The sequence below is a fragment of the Micropterus salmoides genome, unplaced genomic scaffold (assembly GCF_014851395.1).
Source record: "Micropterus salmoides isolate LMB-PRFRI ecotype aquatic unplaced genomic scaffold, ASM1485139v1 Ms_hic_scaffold_1, whole genome shotgun sequence".
Lineage (NCBI taxonomy): Eukaryota > Metazoa > Chordata > Actinopteri > Centrarchiformes > Centrarchidae > Micropterus > Micropterus salmoides.
Window position 1 is genome coordinate 49,971,088 of NW_024040040.1, and position 26,184 is coordinate 49,997,271.

General features: G+C 40.9%; 1 protein-coding gene across 1 annotated transcript in view; it reads right to left on the bottom strand.

Moving 5' to 3' along the window:
- The window catches only part of LOC119913026 (vasoactive intestinal polypeptide receptor 2-like), a 48,451-nt gene extending 22,751 nt beyond the window's left edge, over positions 1–25,700 (bottom strand). The window contains exons 1-4 of the mRNA XM_038732344.1: positions 25,250–25,700; positions 14,257–14,356; positions 11,789–11,896; positions 4,550–4,647 (exon numbers count right to left, since the gene is read on the bottom strand). Coding sequence (XP_038588272.1) covers positions 4,550–4,647; positions 11,789–11,896; positions 14,257–14,356; positions 25,250–25,306 — 363 coding nt within the window. The 5' untranslated portion in view covers positions 25,307–25,700. The remainder of the gene's footprint in view (positions 1–4,549; positions 4,648–11,788; positions 11,897–14,256; positions 14,357–25,249) is intronic.
- Between the last annotated feature and the right edge of the window lie 484 nt (positions 25,701–26,184).

Consider the following 26,184-nt stretch of genomic DNA (forward strand, 5'->3'; position numbering starts at 1 on the left):
CTTATAAAACCTCTAACTCCTTGTAGGTACCAAATCCGTGCTGCCTGCCAAACGGTCCTGTCTGTCAAAGAAGGTTCCCACTAATGTGCCTGTTAATTACTCGCGTGTTGTTGTCTGTTCTCATCTCAGGGCGTCGGATACTGACACTTTCAGAAAGGCTGACAAAGCGTTATTTGATGCAAAAAGTACCAGGGGGCTCAATCAGGCCACGGGAGTGCCTTATCAGCATTTGTGAAATGGTGTGATTATAACTACCTGGACCTTAATGTGACAAAAACTAAGGAGTTAATCATTGATTTTAGGAAGAACCGTTTTAACCCAGAAGCCAGCATCACTCATGGAGAAAATGTTGAAACTGTAGAGACGTACTTAGGAACCATGTTAGACTCCAACCTCAAGTTTGACAAAAACACAGAGTCAATCGCTAAACTAAATTCTTTTAATGTTTCCCAGAGCATCTTATGCAACTTTTATTATTCATTTATTGAAAGTCTTTTAACATTTTCTTTTATCTGCAGGTTTTATGGATTATCTGCTCCAACATCAGTGGCGATCAGCTGACAGACCTGAGCTCCCTCTGGAAAAAAACAGGTGCTCCAGAAGGCTGGACAGGTCGTGAGTCATCCTGACCACGTTCTTAGTCAGGAATTCTGTTTAATGCCCTCAGGACGGCGCTACCTCGCCCCCCCAAGGAAAACTAACAGATATGCAAATTATTTTATTCCTTCTGCCATCAGGCTTTTAAATATTGCTGACAGCGGCAACTAGACATGTGCCAGGCATCGTAAACCTCTGTATTTATTACTTATTATTATTATCTATTTATTTATTTATCTACTTGAAGTAGTCCATGTATTGTGACCTGTGTATTCGCTGCTTGCCCAAAAATTTTAAATGTTTAACATGTTTATCGTCCTGCGTCCCAAAATCCATACACTCAATAATAATAATTTAAATACAGTATAAACTACAAACATCATCATCATCATAAAATCCTGTTTTAGCAGGTAATATAAAAAAATATCACCACAGGAAATGATACAAGGCTTTATGCAACGTCAGACGTTATCAAACTGCAACTTTAATTAAGCAAGAAAACTTCACCAAAGAGACATCAAAGGTTTTTTTTAAAATTTAAAAATACTTATTTCTTTGTAAACTAATATTTTCTGGAGCTGTTTCACCATCACCCGCAGTATATTTAATTTTCTTTCAGCTTTGTGAAGCTCTTCCATTTCCTTTGCGTTGTGGTAAAATAGTATCCATCACCAACACACTCAGACATTGACTGTATTTACTTCGCATGGTGTCATTTTTTTCACACCCGACAAACTCAAAACCTGCTCAGAATTAGTGTTTAGTCTGGATTTGGGGACGTGAGGTTGATGTGGAGTTTTACAGGTGGTATTCATGTAGGCAGGTAAGATTGAAGTTTAGACCTGATGATGTTGTAAGTGCAGAAACACAAACACAACGAGGAAACGATAATTTCTCTGTGGCCTGACGAGAGAAAGAGGTCGCTTGGGGTCAGAAAAAAACTCTCTTTCCTCGCATTTGATATACTCTCTCTCAACCCCGAGCTTCCTCTCGGTTTATCGGTCACAGTGTCATCTATGAAGACACATGCAGAGATGCTGAAACACTGAGCTGATATGAAATCAGCCTTGTTAATACACCACTTATTGGTGGATAAGAAGCGATGCAACAGAAACTGGGGAGATGAAATCTGATCCTTGACACATAAAATTTTCCTTCATTGGGACTATACTATAAACATCTACTTTTATGTAGTGCATACGGCCCAAACTGACCCAAAACCATTTATAACAATGTAGAGACAGTGAACAGTGTTGCTTTGGAGGTTACCAATAAAAAGTTACCCTATTTAAAATTTAATTACTTTAGTGATGTAACATATTACATTTAATTACTTTTTGATTCCTTTTCAAAGTTTTCTACTCTTAACCATTTTTACAAGACAGCTTGAGAGGTAATTTAACTGGCAGACGGGTGGCGCTGAAAATTCAAACATGAGAACCAATCAGAAGCATCAGAACAGCATCAAACTTTGTGGCTGGAAACGGCAAAGGAAGACAATGTGCAACAATGAGAAACATATAGCCGAGCTTTTTACAGAAAATATTTAGATGTAACATCCAATGTAATCATGTAACCTTTTCATATGTAACTGAATTTAATTACACATTTTTTTCCTCGAGACTCGAGGTGCGGGACTCAATCAACAATGTTTATTTTTAGGAAATGAGGTTTGTAAACATGTTTATGTCATGCATGACTCCTGCATCTGTCACCTGAGTTTGAGACTGAGTGAGTGTGTTTCGATTTGTTTTTTCCTTTGGGTGAGTGAGGCATGCTTGGTGTGTTTTTGTTCTGTTTCTCTTCCCTCCCTTCTCTCAGTTTTTTCAATCCTGGGCGTGTCGGGCTTCCTGAGTTGGCACTAGCTGCACCTGTTGGTAATCGCGCACCTTTCCTGATCTGCCATCCCTCCCTCTTCTTAAGGAGAGACCAGACTTCCATTCCCTGTCGGATTGTTAAGTCGTGTACCGTAGGTCTTGCCTTAGCGTCTAGCTTTAAGCCTGTTAATCAAGTAACCAGTTTGCTTTAAATAGTTTCTCTCCGCCTGTCTCCAGATCGCCTGCTCTACCTGCTCAGCCTGCCTGCCAGTTCCAAGTCTCTCGAAGTCCAAGATGCAACCCTTCCAGCCACAGTCCAGACAGCTTAGAAGGAAACTCCCTGCCACCTCACCCTGCCTAGTTTGCTCACTCTGCTTCAATCAATAAACTGCTGCATTGTCTCCGTGTCTGCATCTGGGTTCTAGTATAATTCCTGACAGTTTAGCTCAGCATTCGCCATCTAACGTTAGCTTGCTTGTTGCTTTAGCTACGACCTCCCAGAGGTTAACTCCAACTGTCGTTCGTTATGAATGAGCGTTTACTTGCCAAACTTGTGGTAGTCGATTAACGGGTTTGAGAGTCTGATGTGTTGACTTATAGTAGTTTATAAGCGGTCATTAGTTGTAGACGCATTGCACATCACATGGTTGTGCTCTGTAAGTGGAAAAACAGGTTACAGGTTTATTGTTGATCATGTAACGTTACAGTTTCATTTAGTTAACGTTACACTGGTTTGAGAGCCTGCAGTTGGAGTTGACTTACAGTCATTAATAAGCTTTTATTCTGTCATTAACTGCGTTGCACATTACATGGTTGTGCTGTGGAAAAACAGGTTACAGTTACAGATCCCTTATAGCTATGCAGATTTTTAAGCAGCCTGGATTGAATGCAGCAGGCAACATTCATTATAACCACGAGAGACTTGAGACTTAACTTAGACTCTAGCTCAGAGACTTGTGAGCATCTTTGGTGCTTATGTTTCTTTCCCAACCTTTAATTTTGCCCGTGAGAACAAACTAAATCCAGCTAGGAGATATCTGATGGATTAATGTTTAGATTAGTAGTTTTATTATTTTCATTCAGACTCCTGATTTCTTGAAGCGTCATGAGTTCAGAAAACTGAAACCTGCTCCTAATTGTGTAATACTGACCTGACCTGTCAAAAGGAGGTTTTCTGTCTGCACCGCACACAATTTGCACAAACAAACAAACTGAAACTAATTCGTGGTCGGCTTTTTTCAAAACAGATCAGCCAAGTCTCGCCTGTTTCAAAAGTGGGTCTGTGGGTGGTTTGCATTGAAAGTGGGTTGAAACGGAGATAAGATCCTCTAATGTGCCTACACCACAGACATCTGTGATTTGCACTTATGAGAACGTTCTCCTCCGCACGTGGGACTTCACATGTAAACTTGTTCCGATTGAAAACACAAAAGGAAACCATTGTGGTATTAAACCCTGCACGCAGCATTTTGTAGATTTTTGTTTTAACCAGGAAACACACCCGACGGTCCTTTAAGTGAGATTGCTTTGTCAACTGAAATGTAAAGTTTCCAATAAATAACCGGATGTCTGTTGCTAAAATTCAGGTTCCTTTCAAGTCAAAAACTGTATATAAATACAAAAAGATAATTGGTTTCTTCTTCTATTGGTTACTGTCTTAGATTGTCATGTTTCAAAATTACGTAATGCTATCAAGGAAACCTCCTAGGAAATTAGACAAGTACCATTTTAGCTTGTGAAAATGAAGCCATGTTGACCTGCGACCCTTTGTCTCTCCATGTCTCTTTTAAACATCTCTGATGGTTTTATTTGAATAACTGGATGAGGCTTGAAGAAGTAAAAATATCCCATATTTCACATAAGAAGCAAATATTAGAGTAAAATTAATTGGTTGTTTTTTTACTTTCTTTCTATCCCATGACCCCTTTTTATATTATTATTTTATGACCCACTGGTTCCTACCTAAATAAAGTGTTACTGATTATTTTGCATTAACTAACTATCAATATGATGATATGGATATGAAACCGAGCACACAGAGCTCAGATCAGAACACAAAGCTTATCCTTTCCAGGTCACCAATCATCAGTACAAACATAACTTATACAGAAGTGACATACAGACGCTGAACTCACCTCACTGGGTTCATCTGTGTTGTTCGACCAGCAGGCGATGGTGATGGCGGGGTAGACGTCAGACCAACCGTTCTCTGTGCAGTTCCTGCTGAGGACACCTGGGACACACAGACATCACATTTTATTACATTAATTTTTAGCTGAAGCTTTAATCCAAAGCGACTTACAATTACCATATATGTCAAAGGCCGCACGCCTCTGGAGCAACCAGGGGTTAAGAGTCCTGCTCAGACACATCGGTGGTCGACGGTCTCCCACACAAACGGCATGTGTCTTATCCACTGCGCCATCGCCACCCACAGACAGACAAACAGGTTTGTTTGCACTACATATGTACTGCCTACTGCGTTTCATGGTTAGCAATGATGACCTGTTGTTGAGACTGCCTGATTAAATAAAGAAGTAAAGAGTGATTTGCATAATGGGACACAGTATATAAGGTAAAGGCGGTCCGATGCGTACTGGAGATTTATTCCAAATCAGTTTTTTTGCTTTTTCTTGCATACTGCGTTCTACACTTTGGCCAAATCAGTACATTCAGTTATTAAGCAGATGGTATCGAATACAGTCGGTCCTTTCCAGTTGCACCGGATGCATTATTTGTTAAAGTGGTTGAGGTTTCTTTGTTCAGTCTTGAATGAGTGCTTTGATTAAGATTTATTAGAGCACCTTTGTTTAAATAATGTTTTTATTTGCCTTTTAGCAGTTCAACTAGTTCAGGGAAATCCTTTAAAAGGACAATAAACTGTAATCTCTGGTCTTCATGTTTCATGGCGTTTTAAATAACCAGCTACCACAAAGTCAAATTTCAACATCTAGGCTTATATATGTATATGGTGTGTTTAAAAAGCTTGCAACATGAGGCAACAAACTTGGAATAAAGAATAATAGGAGTTTTTCCCTGCTTTTCCCCCACTCTTGACAGCCCACACCTGACGGTTTCTAAAAATATTTGAGATGAAACCAGACTATGAAGGCACTAAAATGTATATTAACTTTAAAAACTACAATGGCAAGTTATTTTAATTTAGTTTTTACAGAATTCACAAAGACTGTCCGAACCGCACGTAACAACAACAACAAACAACTTACTTACTTACTTAATAGGAATCTCAGTGTAAATAAAGCGGAAGCATAGCAGGGGACTGGAAAAGGTCGGCCATATTGGAGGTCCTCGGCTGTTGGCAGCGGCTGCAGCAGATTGTGTTTCTTAACTGTCTTATTGTAAATACACTTGATTTGTGCTCTACAGCAGCGAGCTTGTTAATGAGGCTGCTGGCTAGCTGACAGTTTGTTAACGTTAACTGTGCTGAACTCTTCTCAGCAGACGAGTAAGGTGGCAAAGAGGGACCAACACACTGCAAAAACATACATATTACTGCTATTATTATTTCTGGTTGACTCTTTTTCTGTGGAGGAAAAACATTTGTGAAAGAGGGCACCAGCTCTAAAGAGACAACACGTTTAAATAAAGTATTTATGAGTGAAAACTGACAGCTGTATGTCTTAACGATGCTCTCATTCAGAAAGACTAATACATTGGCCTTTAAACACTAAAGTACAATCATTTAAGTTTATATTAAAGTCAAATTAGGGTTCTGTTGTTCCTGAAAGTTTAAAGCCAGACCATTTAGATTTACAGATGTGAACTGCCAGCAGCTACAGCAGCTGCTGAATGACTGAAGCTATACAGGTGTACAGTACTTGACCGGGAGACCTACTGGGAAAACTAATCTGCATCTGGAAAGTGGTGTTGGTGGGCCAGTAGGGGGCAGTCTTCCCTCTGGTCTTACTAAACAAACAACATCAAAAAAACATATTTTGCTATGCTGTAGGACAAGGGCTTTCTGAGACTGTGGGCCTACCCTCAGACAAAGCTTGGGAAAAGGCGTCCTCCTACCACCCCCTTAGTTTCACTCAATTCCTCCAGGGATCATGATTATGTTGTTTGATCCCGTAGAAACTCAACATATGAGCCAAGTTAGCCTAATTTTACTATTTGACATAACTTCAGACTACACTAAATTCATAAAAAAGGTCTGTCCTGAGACATTTATTGTTTTGACTCTGATAAAGTGGGAAAACTACTTCCCAAAACTACTGTATCTCTTTTACCAAATCACACACATGTAGGCTACTCTATGTGATCTCCCTTTGATAACAAATGCAATAACTAACGTAATATTGTTTCACATCCATTCACTGAGCCTCTGTTGTAGGAGAAACCATCTTTGGGATGTGAAACCGAGGTCCAAAGATCCCATAAGTAGGGAGTTCAGAGTGAAAACTCCTAACCCCCAGGGTAACTGGATTTTTGTTTCGCTCCCCGCCTCTCCACCTCAAGCTGATGTGTGGTGAGAGTTCTGGCACTAAATGGCTGCCATGCATCACCCAGGTGGATGCTACACATCAGTGGTGGTTAAGGTGAGTTTCTCTCTAAAGCGCTGTGGGTATCAAGATAAAGTGCTGTGTAAATGTAATCATCCACCCCACGACATCACATCAGATACAACAAGCAGCACGTTACACAACTTCCTCTTGATTAAACTGCAAATCAAGCCGACATGAACAACTGTAAATACGGAGAGAAAATAAGCAAACAAGCTCCTTTGAAATTATAAGAAACCGTTTGTTGGGGGCTGTATGGAGACTTCAGGATGACCTGCAAACACTGCTCAAAGCAAAGTACTTCACCGCCTGTGTAGATTTTCTAAACTATATATATTCCTTGTATTATATTTGATATATATCAGAAATGGGACGCATTTCTGTTGTTACTGCTTCTACAGGAGGCAAAACACAGAGGAAAAGTGAAGATGCAACTGATTTAACTTTAACAGCAGAGTTTGCTGTTGGCCAGCTAATTTCACAGTCTCTCGTGCACAGATGTTAATGTGTTGACAGAATATTTAACAGTCGCAGTCTCAGTCAGTGACTTCAGATGTTGAGCAGCCGCCGTTGTGCCGATCACACGCCTCATCTTTTAACTGACCTAATGCTTCCCACCTCTGCAGGGGCAGCAGGGAGGTGGATAAACCGAGCTGCTGACAGATGCTGCTGAGGGAAATCACGGAGAAAGTCGGCCAGCCCAGATGTCATCAGCTGCCCCGCGAATAATTAGACTCATTAACTGAAAGATCGTGAGCAGCGCAGGATGGAGGGAGGCGAGGAAAACACAGCGATGGAGGGAGGGGGGAGGGTGAACCTTAACATGAAAAAACAATCACATCAGGAGTTATTTTTTTCTCAGTGAGCTCATTTGTCATTTTTTATTTTACAAAGACAAGAACAAACCCTCTTATACAGCCCACCTATTCAACACATACAGTTCTCGAAATACAACAACAAGCTTGTTCTGTATTAGACTTTACTTTCATTACATTTCATTACATATTTCTTGTGAAGATTACAACATATTTACTCAAAATAGACGATAACGACTACTTCTCTATTTCCCACTTAGGCCCCATCCACACTGCTGCATTTTCAAATTAAAACGGAGACCTTTTGCTACGTTTGCACCTCCCGTCCAGACTAAAACAGCGAAGACGGGTGAAGACGGGCCAAAACGGAGGACTTTGGAAACGATGACACAGACGCTCACGCTCGGCTCTCTGATTGGGTCGTCATGCAAAGCAGAAAAACGATGCTTCTGACAGAGTTTTTGAGTTGGTATTTTTATTAAAATATTCTGTAATGCCAGCAAACAAACATTGCAGGTTTGAAACCAAACAACAGTGTTTCCCACACATAGGCTTTACTTGGGCGGGCCGCCCAGGTAGATTAACAGTAAATTTGGCGCCCCATTTTAAAATCGTTTTTTTGATTGCAGCGCCGTGCAGCACATATTCGCTCCACACATCCTCTCGTTCGGTCGCTCTTTCTCTCTCTCGCGCAAACACGGACAACAGACTCGTCTGTAAATGAATGGTTGGTATCATAAACACCGCTGCACAAATCTGTCCAACACAACGCTGTCAATGTCGGAGACCCATCTTCAAAGCAGTTAATAGCAAGCATGTAAGGAGCCTAGCTAATAAGGAGACCTATGTTAACTTTGGAAAACAGCTGTCGAAGTTGCACGCTGTATAACTGGTAGTCAACAGGTGCGTTCGAGATAACTGGCTGACTTTCGCTGACTTGATAGATAGGGGAATAAAATCAGCCTCGCGGGAGGTAACGCTCTTTCATACTGAGAAAAGATGTGGATGCAAATTTCGGCAGCTAGCCTACAACATCCGTTTTGCTGAATTATGAAATTCACTTATTAAGGTCCTTTTCAGACACTTTGCTTTTGACATTGTTTGAACACGGTTAACGCCACATGTTTTCGCTGAATCTCAAGAAATGGCCTACTTTTACTAAGTGTAATAATATGTTAACAATTGTTAACGTTCATTAAATACATGCAGATCATTTATCACAATTGATGAACCCCACAAAGAATATAGTGGGTTTAAAAGCAGAACTTCAATGCATTTTCATGCAATTCTCGGCAGGCAAACAAAATTCGGCATAACCCCTCCGGCACAGTTACACTGCCAAACAATTTATATATACAGTATTTATATGTGAATGTATCGGCCCAAATGATGCTGCAGAGTGAGGGGCTTACAAACATAATCGTAAAGTTGCTGACTGGATGGGAGGCTCCCTGATTTCAAACAAGTATTTACGATTTGCAAGTTATGTGAAATACCAAGTCCCCGGTGTGTGGTCCTGCATCTTGACTGAATCATCTGGTGTGCGTTCTTATGTTTAAAAAACAAACAAAAAAACATTCTGTCGTTATGTCTGTGGTGTCCCACATTTTTAAAATTAGTAAAGATTTGAAAATCCTCTACTGAGCAGCAGGCAAAAAACACGTACCGTCCCTATTGCATTTATATTGAACATCTCTGCAAAGTGATCTTCACCCAAAACCAAGATCTTAGTTGCCTAAAACTGAACAGGTGAACCGCAGGATGCATGACAATCTCCAGTCACGTTTCCTGGACTGAACACATTCAGTGAACACAATCCAGGCAGCGATTGAGTTTTTACCAACACTGTATTTAACAAGGTGAATTAGCAGAGCGGTTATGAACGTCTCGGCGCGGCTCGTGGACTTTCTCTCTGACATATCCGCATGGATGAAGGCTCGCCACCTTCAACTAAACCTCTCTAAGACTGAACTCTTGGTCATTCCAGCCAAGCAATCTATCCACCATAACATCAAACTACAAATTTGCTCCTCAACCATCACTCCAACCAGGGTGGTGAGATTCATGATTGATAAAGAGCTGTAGTTTTAAGTTTCAAGACAGTAACGCTGCATGGAGAGCTACTACTGGGTCTGCACCATCTACCTACACTCCATAATACAAGCCTACGTTCCTTCTTGGTCACCGCGCACGCCACCCCTGAGATTACAAAGCAATCTCATCTCTTCCATGAACACTTCTACCTCTAACACGCACTTCCTGTGCTCTTCTACTTCTGTCCTGTATTGATTGCACTTCTTGTTTCTTTCCCTATGTTAATTAATGTGACAAACGCTATTAGCTCTTACTGCTAAGGGCGGCTGTGGAGATAGAGCGGGTTGCTTGTTAATCGGGAACGTCGGCGGTTCGATCCCCTGTTCCTCCATGCTGCGTGTTGGTGTCCTTGGGCGAGATACTGAACCCCAAATTGCCCCTGGCTGTTCCACCAGTGTATAAATGTGAATGTAAGTTTCTGTTTGAGGCTCAGTGTATGAATGTGATTTAGTGTGAGTGGTCAAAAAGACTAGAGTGGCGCTGTACAGAGCGTTTACAATGTATTGTAGATCTGATGCTTGTATGTTGTTCCTTAAATGTAAGTCGCTTTGGATAAAAAGCGTCTGCCAAATGAGTAAATATTTTGTAGGACGCAGTTGCTCTTTTTCGAGAGTCCTGGCCAAACCTGACCTTACTGTATTGCACCATGAAATAATCACACAGCCCCGCCAAAGTATTTACTAACCTAATCACTTTCTTTGTCAAAACTGTAATAACAAAGAACAACCACAAGGCAGATTATTTGTTTGTAGATATTCTATAAACAAAAGTGGCCAAAGACACTTTTCAGCTGTTTTGAATTAACATAAAACAAGTTGTATATCCCACAAAAATGCTTCAATTTCAATAACTCTTTTCTTAACAAAACAAATTTAGCAACTGTTAACACTTCTGGGAAAACTTTCTTTTTTCAAACTAAATATTTTAGTTTGGAAGGACAGAGAACAGAGGGAGTAAGAGGACAGCAACAGGTTGAGAAATGAGAGCTTTTACTTTGAAAAGTTCTAAAGATCTGCTTGACACACCTCTGAAAAAGTCGTGAGATTGGATTCCCCTGAATGAGAAACATTCAGAGACACTGGGGAAACGAAAATAAGATTATATGTATATATAAACCTATATGTGGACCAATCGTAAACTGATCTCTTCATAATCAATCTGTTAAAAAGGGAGAAAAATAATTCCAGCAGCAAGTGAACACACAACGCTTCAAACGGGAGTCCTATGTACTGCTGACTGAGCTAAACAGGTACAGTGATTATAAATGATAAATTCATGATCTTTGGCCCGACATCTAATGACTTGAAAAAAATTTAGCCCGATGCCAGACTTATTTGCAGACTCCTGGAGTAAGGGATGGCAGGTGAGAAAGGTTGCTCGATCAGAGGAGGATGATGCAAGAGGAAAGGGAAGCAGAGGGATGAAAGACCTGTCCAGATTACAGAAGCTCGAGAGGATCAAAAGACAAGAGGCATCGACGTGACAGATGAAGCAGAATGAGTCGACTGAAAGACGAGAGTTTGTGAAATTAGCTGTGAAAGGAAACTGCTGGGAGGAAGGAAACATCTGGCAGAGGTCACATGCAGCGCATTACCGTCGATTATTGCTACAACCCGTTTCTCTCTGGACCAGAAACTGAACAACCGCAAACCAAACAAGAGCGTGACACTGCTTAAGTTTGTTTGTTGGGCCAAGGAGCTAAAAAGGAGCTAAAAACTAGATCACAATCATCAACTTACAAGATACACGATACAACCTTTTACCACTTTTTCAAAATAAGAGCCCCATTTGAAAATTCGTGACAGATTGAGCGTTGCATTTTCCCTGATATGAACATTTACATCAGATATGACAATGACGTAGTGGAGAGAGAGAGTGTGTGTGTGTGTGTGTGTGTGTGTGTGTGTGTGTGTGTGTGTGTGTGTTGAAGCCTAAAACTCACCGTTTTTTCCAAACAGGTGCAGGAGGGAGGAGGGGCAGGGGAGGGTCACCGTCTCGTTGACCGCCGCGCTCTGCCAACAAGACACACTTTCCCACTCGCCGCGACATCCTGCACACACACACACACACACATTGGAGGTATAAATTATATTGTTCACAACTTCCTGTTTGGCTGAGCTACTTGTTTGAATCTCACTGATCCTGTGCCTGCTGCTGAGCGAACAGTCGGCATATAAATCAACATAAAAGCAAATCTTAATCCTCTGAAGTTTTGACATTTGGCTCACGTGTTCACTCAGGAGGGAACAGAAACCCTTAAGTTAACACCTTACATGCCCTTTACTTACTTATTTCTCATACTAAGACTGAAATTAAGATTACTTTGGGGGGTAAAACATCAACATTTTATGCTTAAAAGACCAAAGTGCAGCTCTAAATGTTGTTAAAGCCTTTAATAACTTAATCTAAGGTGTATTTAATAGTGATGCACCAAATGTTGGGCCACTGAAATTAATTGGACAAAAATAGTAAAAATAGCCCTTAGGGTGTTCGAATCAATAAGTCAAAAGACCAATTAAATTTTACTGAACAATTACGTTGACATGTCGTGCAGTGTGGAAGCATTTTAAAGTGTCCAAGAAAGACTCGCCGTTAGGAGACGCTGTTCTGCTGAATTGTCTCCTAGCACATCCACTCCATCTGTGGCTGACTTCTTAGAAAAGAACCGCTTTGAGTGTTTCTGTCACTCGTTTCTGAGAAGGCAATAAAGCCAGCCGCACCTACATTTGGAGTGCACACGTATTCAAGCCTTTACGGTAAAGGCAGGTTAGAGACTTTATCCTGTCAGTTTCTCTCTTTACAAAGACAAGTTTTGCAGTATGAGAGTCCTACCTGAAGAGAGCCTGTGAAGTCTTCGTGTTACGCCGTACGAGAACAACATACAATTTTATTTTTTATCAAACTGACAACGTCCGTTTTCAAAATAAGGTGTCTATACAGGATTAATTGGATTAAAATTCACAGAAAGTATAAAACAAATCGTATCCATTAAAAGTAAATGGACACGTGTAATTTACTTTACCGGACCCTCTCGTGCCTCAGACCCACCCACCATAGTCTCTGCAAATCCTGTGGGAAACACTGAGGGGGAAAAACTGTGAATGTACTTGTTCAGTGTTCTGCAAATCTTTTCTTTATTTAAGAATTTTCATTTCAGTGCATCCCCACAATTTAAGATAAGGTAAGATAAACTTTACTGATCCCACACTGGTTACAGCAGCACTAGAGTCAAACGTATAAGAAAAGACTGTTTTAGGGAAATCTGTATAAAATAAAGCTGACAAACCAAAACTGTCTTTGAGTACGCTTATTTCACATTTGCTCAAGGCGATCAAGTGTCTCCACAGCCAAAAAGCAAAGACCTTCATGTGCATATTTTTATACACCAATATAGGGCTGTCACATAAAGGTCGCACATATTTCACTTTGTTTGTTTCAGGATACAGCATCCTGCAGTTGCCTCATCTTGACCACAGGTTCCTGTTACCTCACCTTTAAGTAGAAGTAGCAATGTAGAGATACTGTGAAACAAGTTGAGCACAAAGCAACACTCAAAACAGTTACTTTCCACCACCGATGAGAATAAGCTGCTATTTAAATGAGCTGATTTACCTGATGAAGTCTAAAAGAGGAATCAGATGGTGGTTTGTCTTTTAAAAAGGTCAAATGTCTTTGAGTCTAGCACACAGACAAACACACCCACACATGCATGAGAAAAAAAGTCCAAAAGCTGCAGATCACACAGATAAAACGCTTTTTTATTATCACTGAGGAGAAACATTCAATCATACATGACCTTTTAGAAAAACAGAACAGGCCAGTATTGCATGCACATGTATGTGTGTGTGTGTGTGTGTGTGCACTTCCTCACGACTCTGGAGTATTTGACCTGAGAGGTAAATAAGTGACTGATAGTGAGTGTGTTGCAACACAGGCCGAAATGGCGTGCAGACACACCTTTTTATACACATAACTGACCTCAGTCAATGCCCACACACACACACACACACACACACACACACACACCAAGAGGTGTGAGTGTGTGTGTTTCTATTCTGAGTATTTTCGCCTGCTTGCACATGCCAATAGTGTTAGTCACTGTAAAACTCTTGGTCCTGCATTCATATCACTTAAGAGCTTTACTGTGTGTGTGTGTGTGTGTTTCATGTTTTTATATCTGGGTGGGGACATCTGCCTGAATGCACACTAACCGATGGGGACAAATGTTGAGGTCCCTACAGGTAGAGCTTGCTTTTTGAGGGTTAAGACTTTGTTTTAGTGTTCAGGCCACAATCGGGTTAAGGTTAAGGTAAGAGGTTAGTGAACGCATTGTGTCAATGAGATGTCCCCATGGGGATAGAGGAACAAACGTGTGTGTGTGTGTGTGTGTGTGTGTGTGTGTGTGTGTACCTGTGCTAGCAGGCGTCTGTTGCTGCAGTTGTGTCTGACAGTCTCTCCTGGCTTGCTGCATCTCCCAGTGGAACTGGCAGTGAGGAAACTTTCCATTAACCTGTCGGGACGAGAGGAAATAAATATTATGAGTATTATCTCCAACATGAACAAACCTCCTGCGTCAGTCAGAAGTTCACTCTCAGGTTCTACGTGTCTCAGGCTTTCACGCTCGTGTTTGATAAACGTGCTTCAAGTTTTCTGGACTAAAGTTCATGTTTTTGTAATCTGCAACTTTTCAGGGAGATAACTGCAGATAAATGAGAAATTCTTGCCCCTGTGCGCCCAAAGGCCGTATTTCATTTATTCATTTTAGTTGTTTGTGCCACTGCTTTACTTTAAAATTATAACGTGTACCATATAGCCATCAAGCCTGTGCTGAAAAGTTAGTTTTAATTCAGAAATGTTTTAAATCATTCAATCCTGCCTGGAGAAAAACAACTGAACCCCCCCCAGGCTACAACTTAAGCATTGTTCATTTTAAGCTTATATTTGTTTACATTTAGCTATTAGCCGTCCCTGTTGGCAACGTACACATGTATGTACAGACGACTATCACAGGATAACTCTGATGGTGAAGAAAATCTAAAAACGTTCGCCTCCTCCCCCTCCCTTGTGTTTTCTCTGGTGTCAGTCCTGTCTGTCAGGTCCTGTGTTTGTGTGTGTGTGTGTGGGCGCGTCCGGTCCAGGCTCATCGCCACCTGCAGCTTCTCGCACCTGTGGCTCATCAACAATCAACTCCTGCAGTGAAATACTCTGGTTCAGCTCCCACTCTTCGCCAGTTTGTCTGTTTGCCTCCTATGGTAAATTGCTCCGGGCCAAATGCTCCTAGTTTTGTGGAGTATTTTGTGATCTGTGCCTAACGTCCTGTTTCCATCTGACACAGTTATTCCCGTGTGCTGAGTCGTTACCTGCCTGCTAGCCTGTCACCCGCCGGCCGATCTGTCCGCCCTGTACAGTGCTCTGGAACAACATTGTCAGCTCTCTCCCCAGCCCTCCGGCTTTTCCTGTGCGCTTTGTTAATAAACCCTGCCTGAGTTGTGATCATCTGCCTTGTGTCCGCTTCTGAATCCTTTTAGTGAAACAAACCTTTTCTCATACTGTGATGGTTAAACTTTGCAATCAGTCCACAGTTCAGTGGTCACGTCAGTTCATGTCAGTGCTGGACTATGGCGATGTTATGTACATGCATGCATCCATTCAAAGCCTGAAACTGCTGGACACTGTTTACCACGGAGCTCTGAGGTTCATCACAGACTTCAGAGCCCTTACTCATCATTGCTCCTTGTATGAGCGGGTTGGTTGGTCTGCATTGTCCACCCGTAGACTTAATCATTGGCACATTCTTTTTTACAAGGCTATTTTTGGTCTGCTTCCCCCATGCCTACAAACCTACTTCAAAAAGAAAAGCACAGGAAGATATTGTCTTCGTTCTGAGGACTTATTACTGTTATCTGTCCCTCAGGTTCGGACTGAATTGGGAAAAGGGGCTTTTAAGTAAGCAGCTCCTTGTGCTTGGAATCAGCTGCAAAATGTCCTGAATCTTCAGGAGCTGGTTTCACTGGTTGCTTTTAAAGTACTTTTAAATGACATAGAGGCTGTGCACACTGGCTGTAGATGTTTATTACTTAAAATATAAATATTTAATATTTATATTAAAATATTTTATGACCTTGTAACTCACTAATTATTCCCATCCTCAATTGTTAGATGTTTTACATTTATGTTATATGTTTTAATGTCTGCAACCTTGTTAATTGTGCTGCTGTCTGTCTTGGCCACGACGCTCTTGGAAAAGAGATTTTTAATCTCAATGAGTTTCTTTCTGGTTAAATAAAGGTAAAAAAAGAAAAGATGAATGGAAAACGAGGGGGAGAGGTGTTCTTTCCACAGCTGTAAGTATCACGATTATTGTGTCACAATCTAAGATGCAAAGAACATTGTCGTCCGTGGTAAACCAGCAAAAAGCTTTCAACCGTGAACAAATCTGCATTTAATTTAGTGAAGCATCTGCTAAAGCAGCACAGCAATGGGAGAGAGCGGCGTTTAGCAACGTTTTATGTTTTGTAAAAACCCTGAATACTGCTCTGATAAATGCATGTGCAAGAAAACAGTAGTTAAAAATTTACTTGCTTTGTTTTTTGTTTCAGACGGTGGCATTAAGAAACATTATATGTTTTGTAAAAACCACAGCCTAATCCTTGCTGCTTATATGAATATGCTATTAGTTCAAAAGGTGGGAGTCGGGAGAGACTGCTTGCTGTCGTGGGGCAAGCACGAAAGTAATACAGTAACGTAACTAGTTACTTTTATCATCCACTAATAGGGCTGAACGATTAATTGCATTTGCAATATTATCGCAATGTGATCAAATGAGATTTTCTAATGAAAAGGCTGCGATTACACTCTGGTCACATGACACCCAAGAGTACAGCAGTCTGCACGTAACGCTGTCCCCATGACTTGTTTTTTACAATGCCCTTAAGCTTGACAGCTGGACTCCGGTGGTGAATTACTAAGCTGGTCTATTAAACACGAGAGGCGTCACTTGGTTTTATTTTCATTGGCCAACTTTTGAATTGAACCTCAAACTGAGTATTTTTGGAGGTTTTTGAGATAGACTCATTAATTGGTGGATGAACTGTGGGTTTTGTATTGAGCGCTTACTGTATTACGCACTTGGTGAACTTAGTTTTTCTTGTGGTGTGTAGGCCAACCTGATGATCCATCCATCCATCGTCAACCGCTTATCCTGCGTACATCGGGCGCAAGGCGGGGTACACCCTGGACAGGTCGCCAGTCCATCGCAGAGCCACACATAAGGACAATTTAGGGTCACCAATCAACCTAGCCTGCATGTCTTTGGATGGTGGGAGGAAGCCGGAGCACCCGGAGAGAACCCACGCAGACACGGGGAGAACATGCAAACTCCACACAGAAAGGCTGGAGCAACCGGGGTTTGAACCCACGAGGCGACAGTGCTAACCACCGCCCAACCTGATGATACTATATCATATTTTTCAATGCCATGACCAGATTCAAATTATCTTTCTCATATTATTAAAATTTGATACTTACTTGATACTCCACCATTGCTCATAATAATAATTCATGCATCACCTAATTTCATCATAACACAGGCCCGACCCACAAGAAACAACAGTGTGTGTTTAATCTATCTAATATTGTGTTGGTCATACTGTACACTGATTTACTGCTTGTCCGTTTTGAATAATACAGGCGGTAAAGAGATAAAAAAATGTATTGCATGTTAATCGTAATCGCAATATTGGTTGAAAAAAATAATGTAAGTAATAATAATAATGTAAGTAATATTATTACTTAACTAGAAACTTATTGCCCAACACTGTCCGTGATGCACGGCGATCGTAATGATCTGCAGAACTCAGAGATGGCGTGTTATTTTTGACAGTAATCATGGCAATCTGGTTTTGAAGTACTACAACTGCCTCTGCTGCTTCTGCTGACTGTGTAGATAAAAAGACCACATTTCATCAAGTAAATTAACTAGTAAGTGACTGCGACCGATTTGGGGGAAACTTGAAGATACAGAAATAAATATCCCATCTGCTTTTTGTTGACAAGAATGAGCTCTTATGCCCAACAAAGCTTTTATGTTCGTGGTGTTTCCTGGCAGTGAGGACAGTTCAGAGTAACGCAAGAGGCTCAGCCCAACAACAGCCACAGCACAGAAGAGCCAACTCCTCAGGCCAAGACTCACTGTTTACATACATTTGAAGGGAGTGGTATCCATCACGTTGATAACGACCTCGCAGAGGTTGAACAGCTGGGATTCCCGTCCCAGTCAATCAGAACTAAAGAAGAAGCCCCTTGGATGAGACCACAGACTGTATATAAGAAGTGGACGTAGTCATTTTGACGTCACCTGCTGGTTTGTCGGCTTCCGTTTTGAAACCTCGAGTTTGGGCGTCGCCATGTTGAGTTTTTTTCAACCAGCAGCACCGGACGTGACCATATTTGGACGAGACGGTGGAGCTAACGGCCGTGTGCGGAGCTAGCTAGCTTGCTTAGCTAGGTGCATCTGTAATTCACGTTAACTAAACATTTTAACCGGGCTGATAACTTTGTCGAGCGAACAACAGTCTTAAAACTAATCATACTCTGATTTATGGTCTATTTTCCTCTAAATGGGACCATAATTCACTAAATGAACATCATGTTGTGTTGAAGAAGACTTGAAACTAGCGACTGAGATCATAAACTCATCAGGAAAGTGTTTACTGAGGGAATAAATCAGCTGAGAAGTAGAAACATTTTCCCATTATTTCTAATGGAAACTGACTTCTTTTTGCAACCAGAAGAGTCGCCCCCTGCTGGATTTTCAATATAATGCAGGTTTGAAGGACTTCCGCATTGGATTTGCGTCCCGCTTGGATGAGAGGCTCTCCAGTTGCCCTTGATTTAAACCGTCCTTGGATACTGTCAGCGAGGGTAAAACAGCCACTAACAAAGTTATTTTTAGACTTCTGTTCCCACTCTGCAGTTATTTGGCTTCATACCTTGTTTTTTTGTTGAAATTTAATGAACATTTTATTGGACCTGCTAGGGCGTAACCTCGGTGTGCTTGGCTTTCTACCCACTTTAATAAAAGTTTACACTGATGTGTCCTGAGAGCAGATGATGGATATCAATTTGAATTTCAGGCTGTTCCGAAATAGTTTTCATTCCTCCTCTCAGGCTGCAGAACTTCATTATCAGTTGGAAGTAAATATTAAAAGAATAATATTTTGATTGCAAAAAATTAGCCCCCCCAGGACTCGAGGTTACGGATACTGATGTAAAGTCCAGATCTGACTTCTGGTTTCGATACTGACCCAATTCAAAAGTCTCAACCCAAACATCGAGTCCTGGAAACCTATTTGCACTCGGCAGCCAGATATGGGCCACAGCCCATAATGCCAGAGTGTGCCGGCACTGAGCAGTAACTGGCTCGGCTCTGTTAGAAAAAAAGAAAAAGAAAAACAAGTTTTCTTTCATCTAGAACACACTCAGCTCCTTACTGTTAATTAGCCTCACCTCATTAGCGCCTGCTGTGCCGACATTGACGCTGTGTGACGAACTTACAACCCAAACTTTTGTGCGGCTGATAAATGATAACGCTTGCTGCCGTGTGTGTGTGTGTGTGTGTGTGTCCTGGTACAGCTGACGGTAACCAAGGACACACACACTCAAACACAGTGTAAACAAAGGGCAGCGTGAACAATCCACACAAAGACAAACACTATCAACAAAATCCATGTGTCAACTTCACTTCATTGATATACTGACGCTGAGATACCCTGCCGCTCTCCGTAGGGTAACTTTAATACTTTTCAACTGGGACTTCCATGTTTTTTCCATGATTAAGTGGAATAACAGTGAAACAGGGTTGCAAAGTAATCCTTGCGGGCAATTGACCCTTTGCTAAGCCCCGCCTCCCTTAGTTACTGTTGCTAAGTCTGACAAACTGTCTGCGCTGGAGAAATATTGTCACATTTGTTGGAAAAAGCGATCTCAGAAGAAGAAGAAGACAGTTTTACAGTTGCATTATACATTTGAAGATTGTATTCAGGCCGTCAAACTGACAAAAAATGACAGAAAGAAGCTAAAACCTACCGATCTAGCGTTAGCTAACTAACATTACATTAGGAACAATCCACAGCCCACATTTTTCTGGATTTATTTTAGAGAATAAATCGTACTTCCTTTCAACCTCTCTGGGTAGCGACTGTAATAATTACAAGTTGCCCCAGGAACGGCGTTTGACCATTTCTTAGAAAAAACAGCCAAAATAAGCTAGAAAACGAGTCTTTGCATCAGAGTCAGTGGAGCGCATCCATGAAAGTGTCGGACTTCAGTTAGAGCGAGTCCTATACTGCGCTGTGATTGGCCAGCTGTGTATTCGGGGCATAGCTTAGCGAGGGGTCAATGCCGCTGACAGGCTCAAGTTGTTGTTAGAAGTGTCTGACAACCTTCTGGAAAGGATCCCTACAGAGTCGGGCCTTTTTATAAAGATCCTTTTCGTTTAACCAGAAACAGACACTATGTCGGTCTAGTCAAAGCCACCAGACACCATTGACAAAAACAGTCTTTTTACTCCTCACGTCTCCCGCTGCCTCCATCGGTTAGTTTGTGTTGACTTCACATCCCGCAGGAACCAGTTTTTCCGTTAAGTGACTTCATTATTGTTTGTTTTTTATAATTCTTTTGCTGTATTGTTTTATGTGTTGACTGAAAACAGTCTGATGGTGCTCATCTGGTGCGTTCAGGGACTGGTGGGAAAACTGATGTTGAAGGCTTCCACCTTAACGCTGTTTGATCAGAAAATCAACTTCTGACGTCAAATATGAACATCTTAGAAAAGGATGATGTGTATTCGGCTGCTTCCTTCTCCATAAATCCTGCTGCAACACTAAGGCTTCAAAGTAGGAAACTGAGCCTCCTGACTTTTAAGTCCTGATGAATCATTCCTCTGGAAGATCTTACAGTCACCAAGAGTAAACTAGCTGTGTGTTTGGTTTTTGGTTTTCTGCCAACTTTAATTAAGTTTACGCTGACATTCGGGTGAGCAGATGATACATTTGCAGTTTAATTTTAATGTGTTTTAAATTTAATTTCCTGTCTGAAGCGGCTGGACATATTTCAGAAGAAAAAAGCTTTAATGATTAAAACTTAAACATTCAAATACATTTTCCAGGATGATAAATACTGACGTTAAGCTCCAGGTGTGTCTCATGGGGGCGCCGGGATCCTCATTGTTTTACATCTCATTGGAAATTTGTCTTTCCTCTTTGCATTTTCTGCTTCTCAAAACACAAACTATAAAAAGAAAGTGGCAAAGGGCAGAGGTTAAACTGTTTGACCTGATTTAACCCACCGCTGTCTATCAAACAACATAATCTCCGTCATCTAATGAGCTCTAATACATACAAACACACAGAGAAACACGCAGATCCATTACGGATGAAATGTTCTGGATTAAATAAAACAAGAGGATGTTTGTAATCCTGAACCTCGTCTGACCTCGACTGCGTCCAGAAACCACAGATTAGACCCGATGCGTTCACGGAGAACAATAAAAGCACCACAGTTTCTCTCGGTCACTGATGCTGTGGTGAAATACTAAAACAGAAATCTCTCTCTGGCACGTCTGCCTGGCCACGTTTAAAGACATATTTGAATGGATTTGTTTTTTCTCTGGCCCCCCCCGTGGCCTTTGGCACCGCTGACCACTGTAAGCTCAAACTGACCGCGAGCCAATCAAAACAAAGCCTAACATCCACATTGAGACGATAACAAAACTGACCTACTGTGACTCCAGCTCTCAAATCTTTGCGCTGGTTTCTTTTGAGTCAAATTGATTTTAATATATACAGTTGGTTTATGAAGCACTGAATGGTAAGTCTGACACTGTGGGACTCAAAATCAAGACAACAGCTGACGACCTTCTGAGCCTCAGTGATGTCAATGAATATACCGGTGCATCTCAAAAAAATTTATATCGTGGAAAAGTTCATAGTGAGCATCTGGAAGCTGGCAAGAGATTAAAGGCTCAGGAAAGCTTTGCGAGCGATTTGGGGTAATTAGCTGATTAGAGCTCTTCTCATGTTGACATTTCTGTTTTATAAAGTCTTCATTCTGAAATTAAAATACCTTTTGAGATACTGGAGTTTTCATTTCCATGAGCTGTATGGTGTAATCATCAAGATTAAACCAAAAAAAGGCTCGACATATTTCACTTTATGTGTAAAGACTCTAAAATTAATGAAAGATTCACTTTTTGAATTAAATCAAAGAAGAAAATAAACTTTTCCATACACCTTTTATATTTATTGTTATTCTCTTAATTTATTAATCATGATCTAACGTTTGAAAAACGTAGTTCCAAAAATTCTTTCGGGAATATAAACAGGAAGTATAATGAGTCTGTTTTTTAATTAATTGGCACAAATAAAGGTACGCCGGATAAACTGTTATCGCTTCCTGTTTGCAGTTTACCCACAGATGTACAGACAACTCTCACTGGATCACTTTGATACTGAAGAAAACGTAAAAACGTGGTGATTCTCACGGAAGTTCTGAAGCAACTTTTGTTCCTATGATTTCCAAGAAGATTTATAGACGATATCTCTGGAAAGTGTAAATTACACTGAATCGACAAATGACTCTAAGAAGGAGTGTGATTTCTGACGCAAACTGGAGATGTGCTCCATCTCAGTTATTTCAACTCGGGGATTAAGATCTGTTAGTTAAAAACTCTTTTTACTTTACATTTCTTGTGACCACACTGCTCAGAACAAGAAGAATCAGTCTCCAGAATAAATCTGGGACACAACGGTAACAAGGAGACGTATGGAAATAATCAACTTCTGTTACTGAGATCCATCTTTCCCTGTCAGTTCTTCAGTTTTTCCTCCTTAAAAAAGAAAAGGCCACCGCATGAAAGGAGAGGAACGGACGCCAGTGAGCTCTGATTTTGTGGTTTGCAGGTCTAACACTTTATAAACGTCTACATTTTACGCCATTTTAGTGATTATATTTCAACGTGCAGACAGTTTTTAAAATGTTGAAAGAAGGGTCATCTCAACATCTTTTCACCTTGAAACCACCAGACTGATGCTCACTGGTCACTGAAGAAGTGAAGAAACATGTTTCCTTTTCCTTGATGCAGCAGCCTGAAAAATCCACCTGTCAGAAGCAACACACATACACGGATCCCATCTAAGGAGTGGTGGAACATATCCCAGCATGCATTGGGTGAGAGTTGAAACCCCTTACATATTGATTTAGAGATGTCATCAACTATTGATTTCTATATTTCTATTTATTTAGTGTGTTTTTTGAACCGGGTGTGTGTGTCCTTAATAAAAGCTTTGGTACACGTCTTGTTTTAAAACAGCGGGAACGTCTTTTCACCTGCGTATCACTAAATCAGTGCTCACTGGAACGTGAAGAGGACATTTAAACTCCGCTATAAAACGCCCCCCAGCTGAACTCTTAAGAGGCTGCAAAGAGGAATAACTCAGCTGCAAGTAATAGCCCGACTTGAGCAAATCAAATTACGCCGCTTCTCAGTGCCAACACACAGAAAGTGAATCAACCTGTCTCCTAACCGGCAGCGAGTTGAGTGATCTCCTCGTCTCTCGCTCCTCTTTAAAAGCCTTTTAACAGATCAGCCGGGTTGGTCAACATGAGAGCGGCGTACTGACTCTGCAGGACTTTTAAACAGACAAGACAATATGTACATTAAAAACACAAAACTAGGATTAAATCAGCCCATCGCAGCTTAGCTTCAATAATCACAGGTAGGATGTTTGGCTCACTTATTTTTAAGTAAATATCCTGTATAATCTCTATATTTAGCACAGTAAGTGTCAAACTGATAGTTTTCATATTTAACGTCATGTTCCTGTAGCCTCAGATAACAGCAGGACTCTGCTCTCCAGTAAGATATATGAAGCAGAAGTCATTAACCTTTAGCATAAGTAAATACACAACTACTGTAACACACAACTACTGTAACACACACAGACAGCCGAGAAATTTATTTTATGATTACGAATGTCTGACGTGAAATTTACGTCTCAGAAAGTAGCAACGCCGTCACAGTCTGAATCCTTTTTGTTTTTAAGTCAGTTTCAGCTGGAAAATGTTCCCTCTATGCGACGTTAAAGGCATTTTGAGGGACAATCTTGCCTCTTAAAGTCATTAAAAACTCTGTGCAGCCAAATTCTGTTCAGACTTATTTAAATTTCCAACGGAGCTCCTAAAATGTTCAAAGACACCAAACGCATCAGGCTGAATTTAGGAGGAAATGTGTACAAACTTAATGGAACAAAATACTTTTTCTTTCAAACCTTAAAGCTACTTAAAGGAGAAACATAAAGGGAAAAGATGTGGAGGGGTAAGTAAAAGAGTCAATAATCACCTAAAATCAATGCATAAGACTGGAAGAACATTCAGAAGCAAAAAAAACTAAATCTTGTCCGTTTATTCTTTTTATGTTTTTGATGCTTTCAACTGTTTTTTTTATGTCTGCAAAACCTGTAGAAAAGCCTAGACAAGCTGTGAATTTAAATTATCAGTTTAAAAATGCAGGTTTTCTAACTTTAAATGAAGCTTTTCTGCATGTAAATATACATAAAAAGTCTGGGGTAAAAGCTACAGATAAGACAGCTGTGAAAAGTCTGCTTTTTCTTTTCAGACTGAAAACTTGACATGAGTCACTTTGAGTGGATTTCTGGCACACTGAGGTCACCTTTACAACATTTCTACTTCAGTAACAAATGAGTTAATCATCCACTTGAGTTGTCTGCATCCAAACCCACTAAGGAACAGTCCAACACTCAAAGCTTCACTGAAAGATGATAACATCTGTAAGTGAAGGTCCAGGCTGCAGAGTCTAAGTATAGAGACCAGCATACTGTGTGAACGGACCACCTGAGTATTAAAAATTAATGAGTAGTAGCCAGTAAATGAATCAATAATTAATTGATTTTCATACAGTGGAAGAGTAAAAGAGTAGTGAGATGCAGAAAGTAAAGTTGATCAGTGGTGATTTACAGTTCAATCAGCAATGAGACTGAAAGCAGCAGAGCAGATGTTTATATGATGAAAATAAAACACACTTAAAAAAGGTAGAAATGTAAAAGTGTAAGTGTGTCAGTAGGAATATTAGGGGTAATAAAGACAAATCAAGTAGAATAAAGGTCACAAAAGACTCGCTGTGTGACTATTCTAGGAATACTAGATGGCCTAATTACGCTTTTAAGCCAATTAAAACTAAAGATTTAGCGCCACAAGAGATTAGCATGTGGAGTAATGTTGCAGAAAGAATTCAAATAAACACCAATATAAACACCTCCTATTAATATTTTAATAAAATGATCACATTAAGCCTGGTAATAATAATCACAATGAGTAAGGTACTGACCGTGTGGATGAAGGTGAAGCCGAGCAGGAACAGAGCGAGCCGGTGCGTAAAGGACATGGTCACATCTCCTCCCGCGGAGCGTTAAAGCCACCTGAACAGCAGCTCGGCGCTCATCTGACTGACATCCTCAGCAGCAGGAAACGCGTGCAGGTGAGCTGCTATCAAGTTTGTGGTTTTATTGCGCAAAACGTCGCAAATGTCAATCAGTTTTTTGGCACGTTGGTCAGCAGCTTTACGCACGGATTCATTCGGACCTCTCCGAGGCTCATAAAAAAGGGTGAAATGTCCCCCCCCCCCCCCCCCCAAAAAAAACGTGCTGACAATCAAAGGAGCAACTAAAAAAAATACTAAATTCACACCTGAAACAGTCCAAACAGTCACGAGCTGGTTCCTGTTCTTAGTAAAACTGCTGGACAGACGGTGTGTTGTGATGAGTCCAGTGTGCGGACTCACAGTGACGCGGTGCGGTTCACTCCCTGCTCACTTTCACAGTGCGCGTCCCCGTCACATGTCGTCCCTCAGGGCACCCCGGGCTGATGCGCGCTCACGCGGACCTGAAGGAGCTGAAGGAGCTTCACGAGTGTGTGTTAAGGTGAAAAACCAACAGCGACCTCGCGTGGCTGAACTCAGAACTCCTGTCGGTAAAAATAGTTTCCAACCGCTGGTCCAGAGGCCCTCAGAGGGCCCTCAAGTTGGGCTCCTGCGGTCCCACAACAAAATACCTATATATATCTATTAACCACAAAAGAATGAAAAACAATAACTTAAATTATCCAGGATGGACAGACTAAAACTTCCTAATGAGAGATTGTCCTCCAAAATATTCATGCACAGTTTTTCTTTTGCTTCTGGGATGCATCATTACTTCTTTTGCTTTATTTTATACACATTTAACAAAGTATTTGGCATTTTGAGGGTTTGCAATTCAGCTGTTT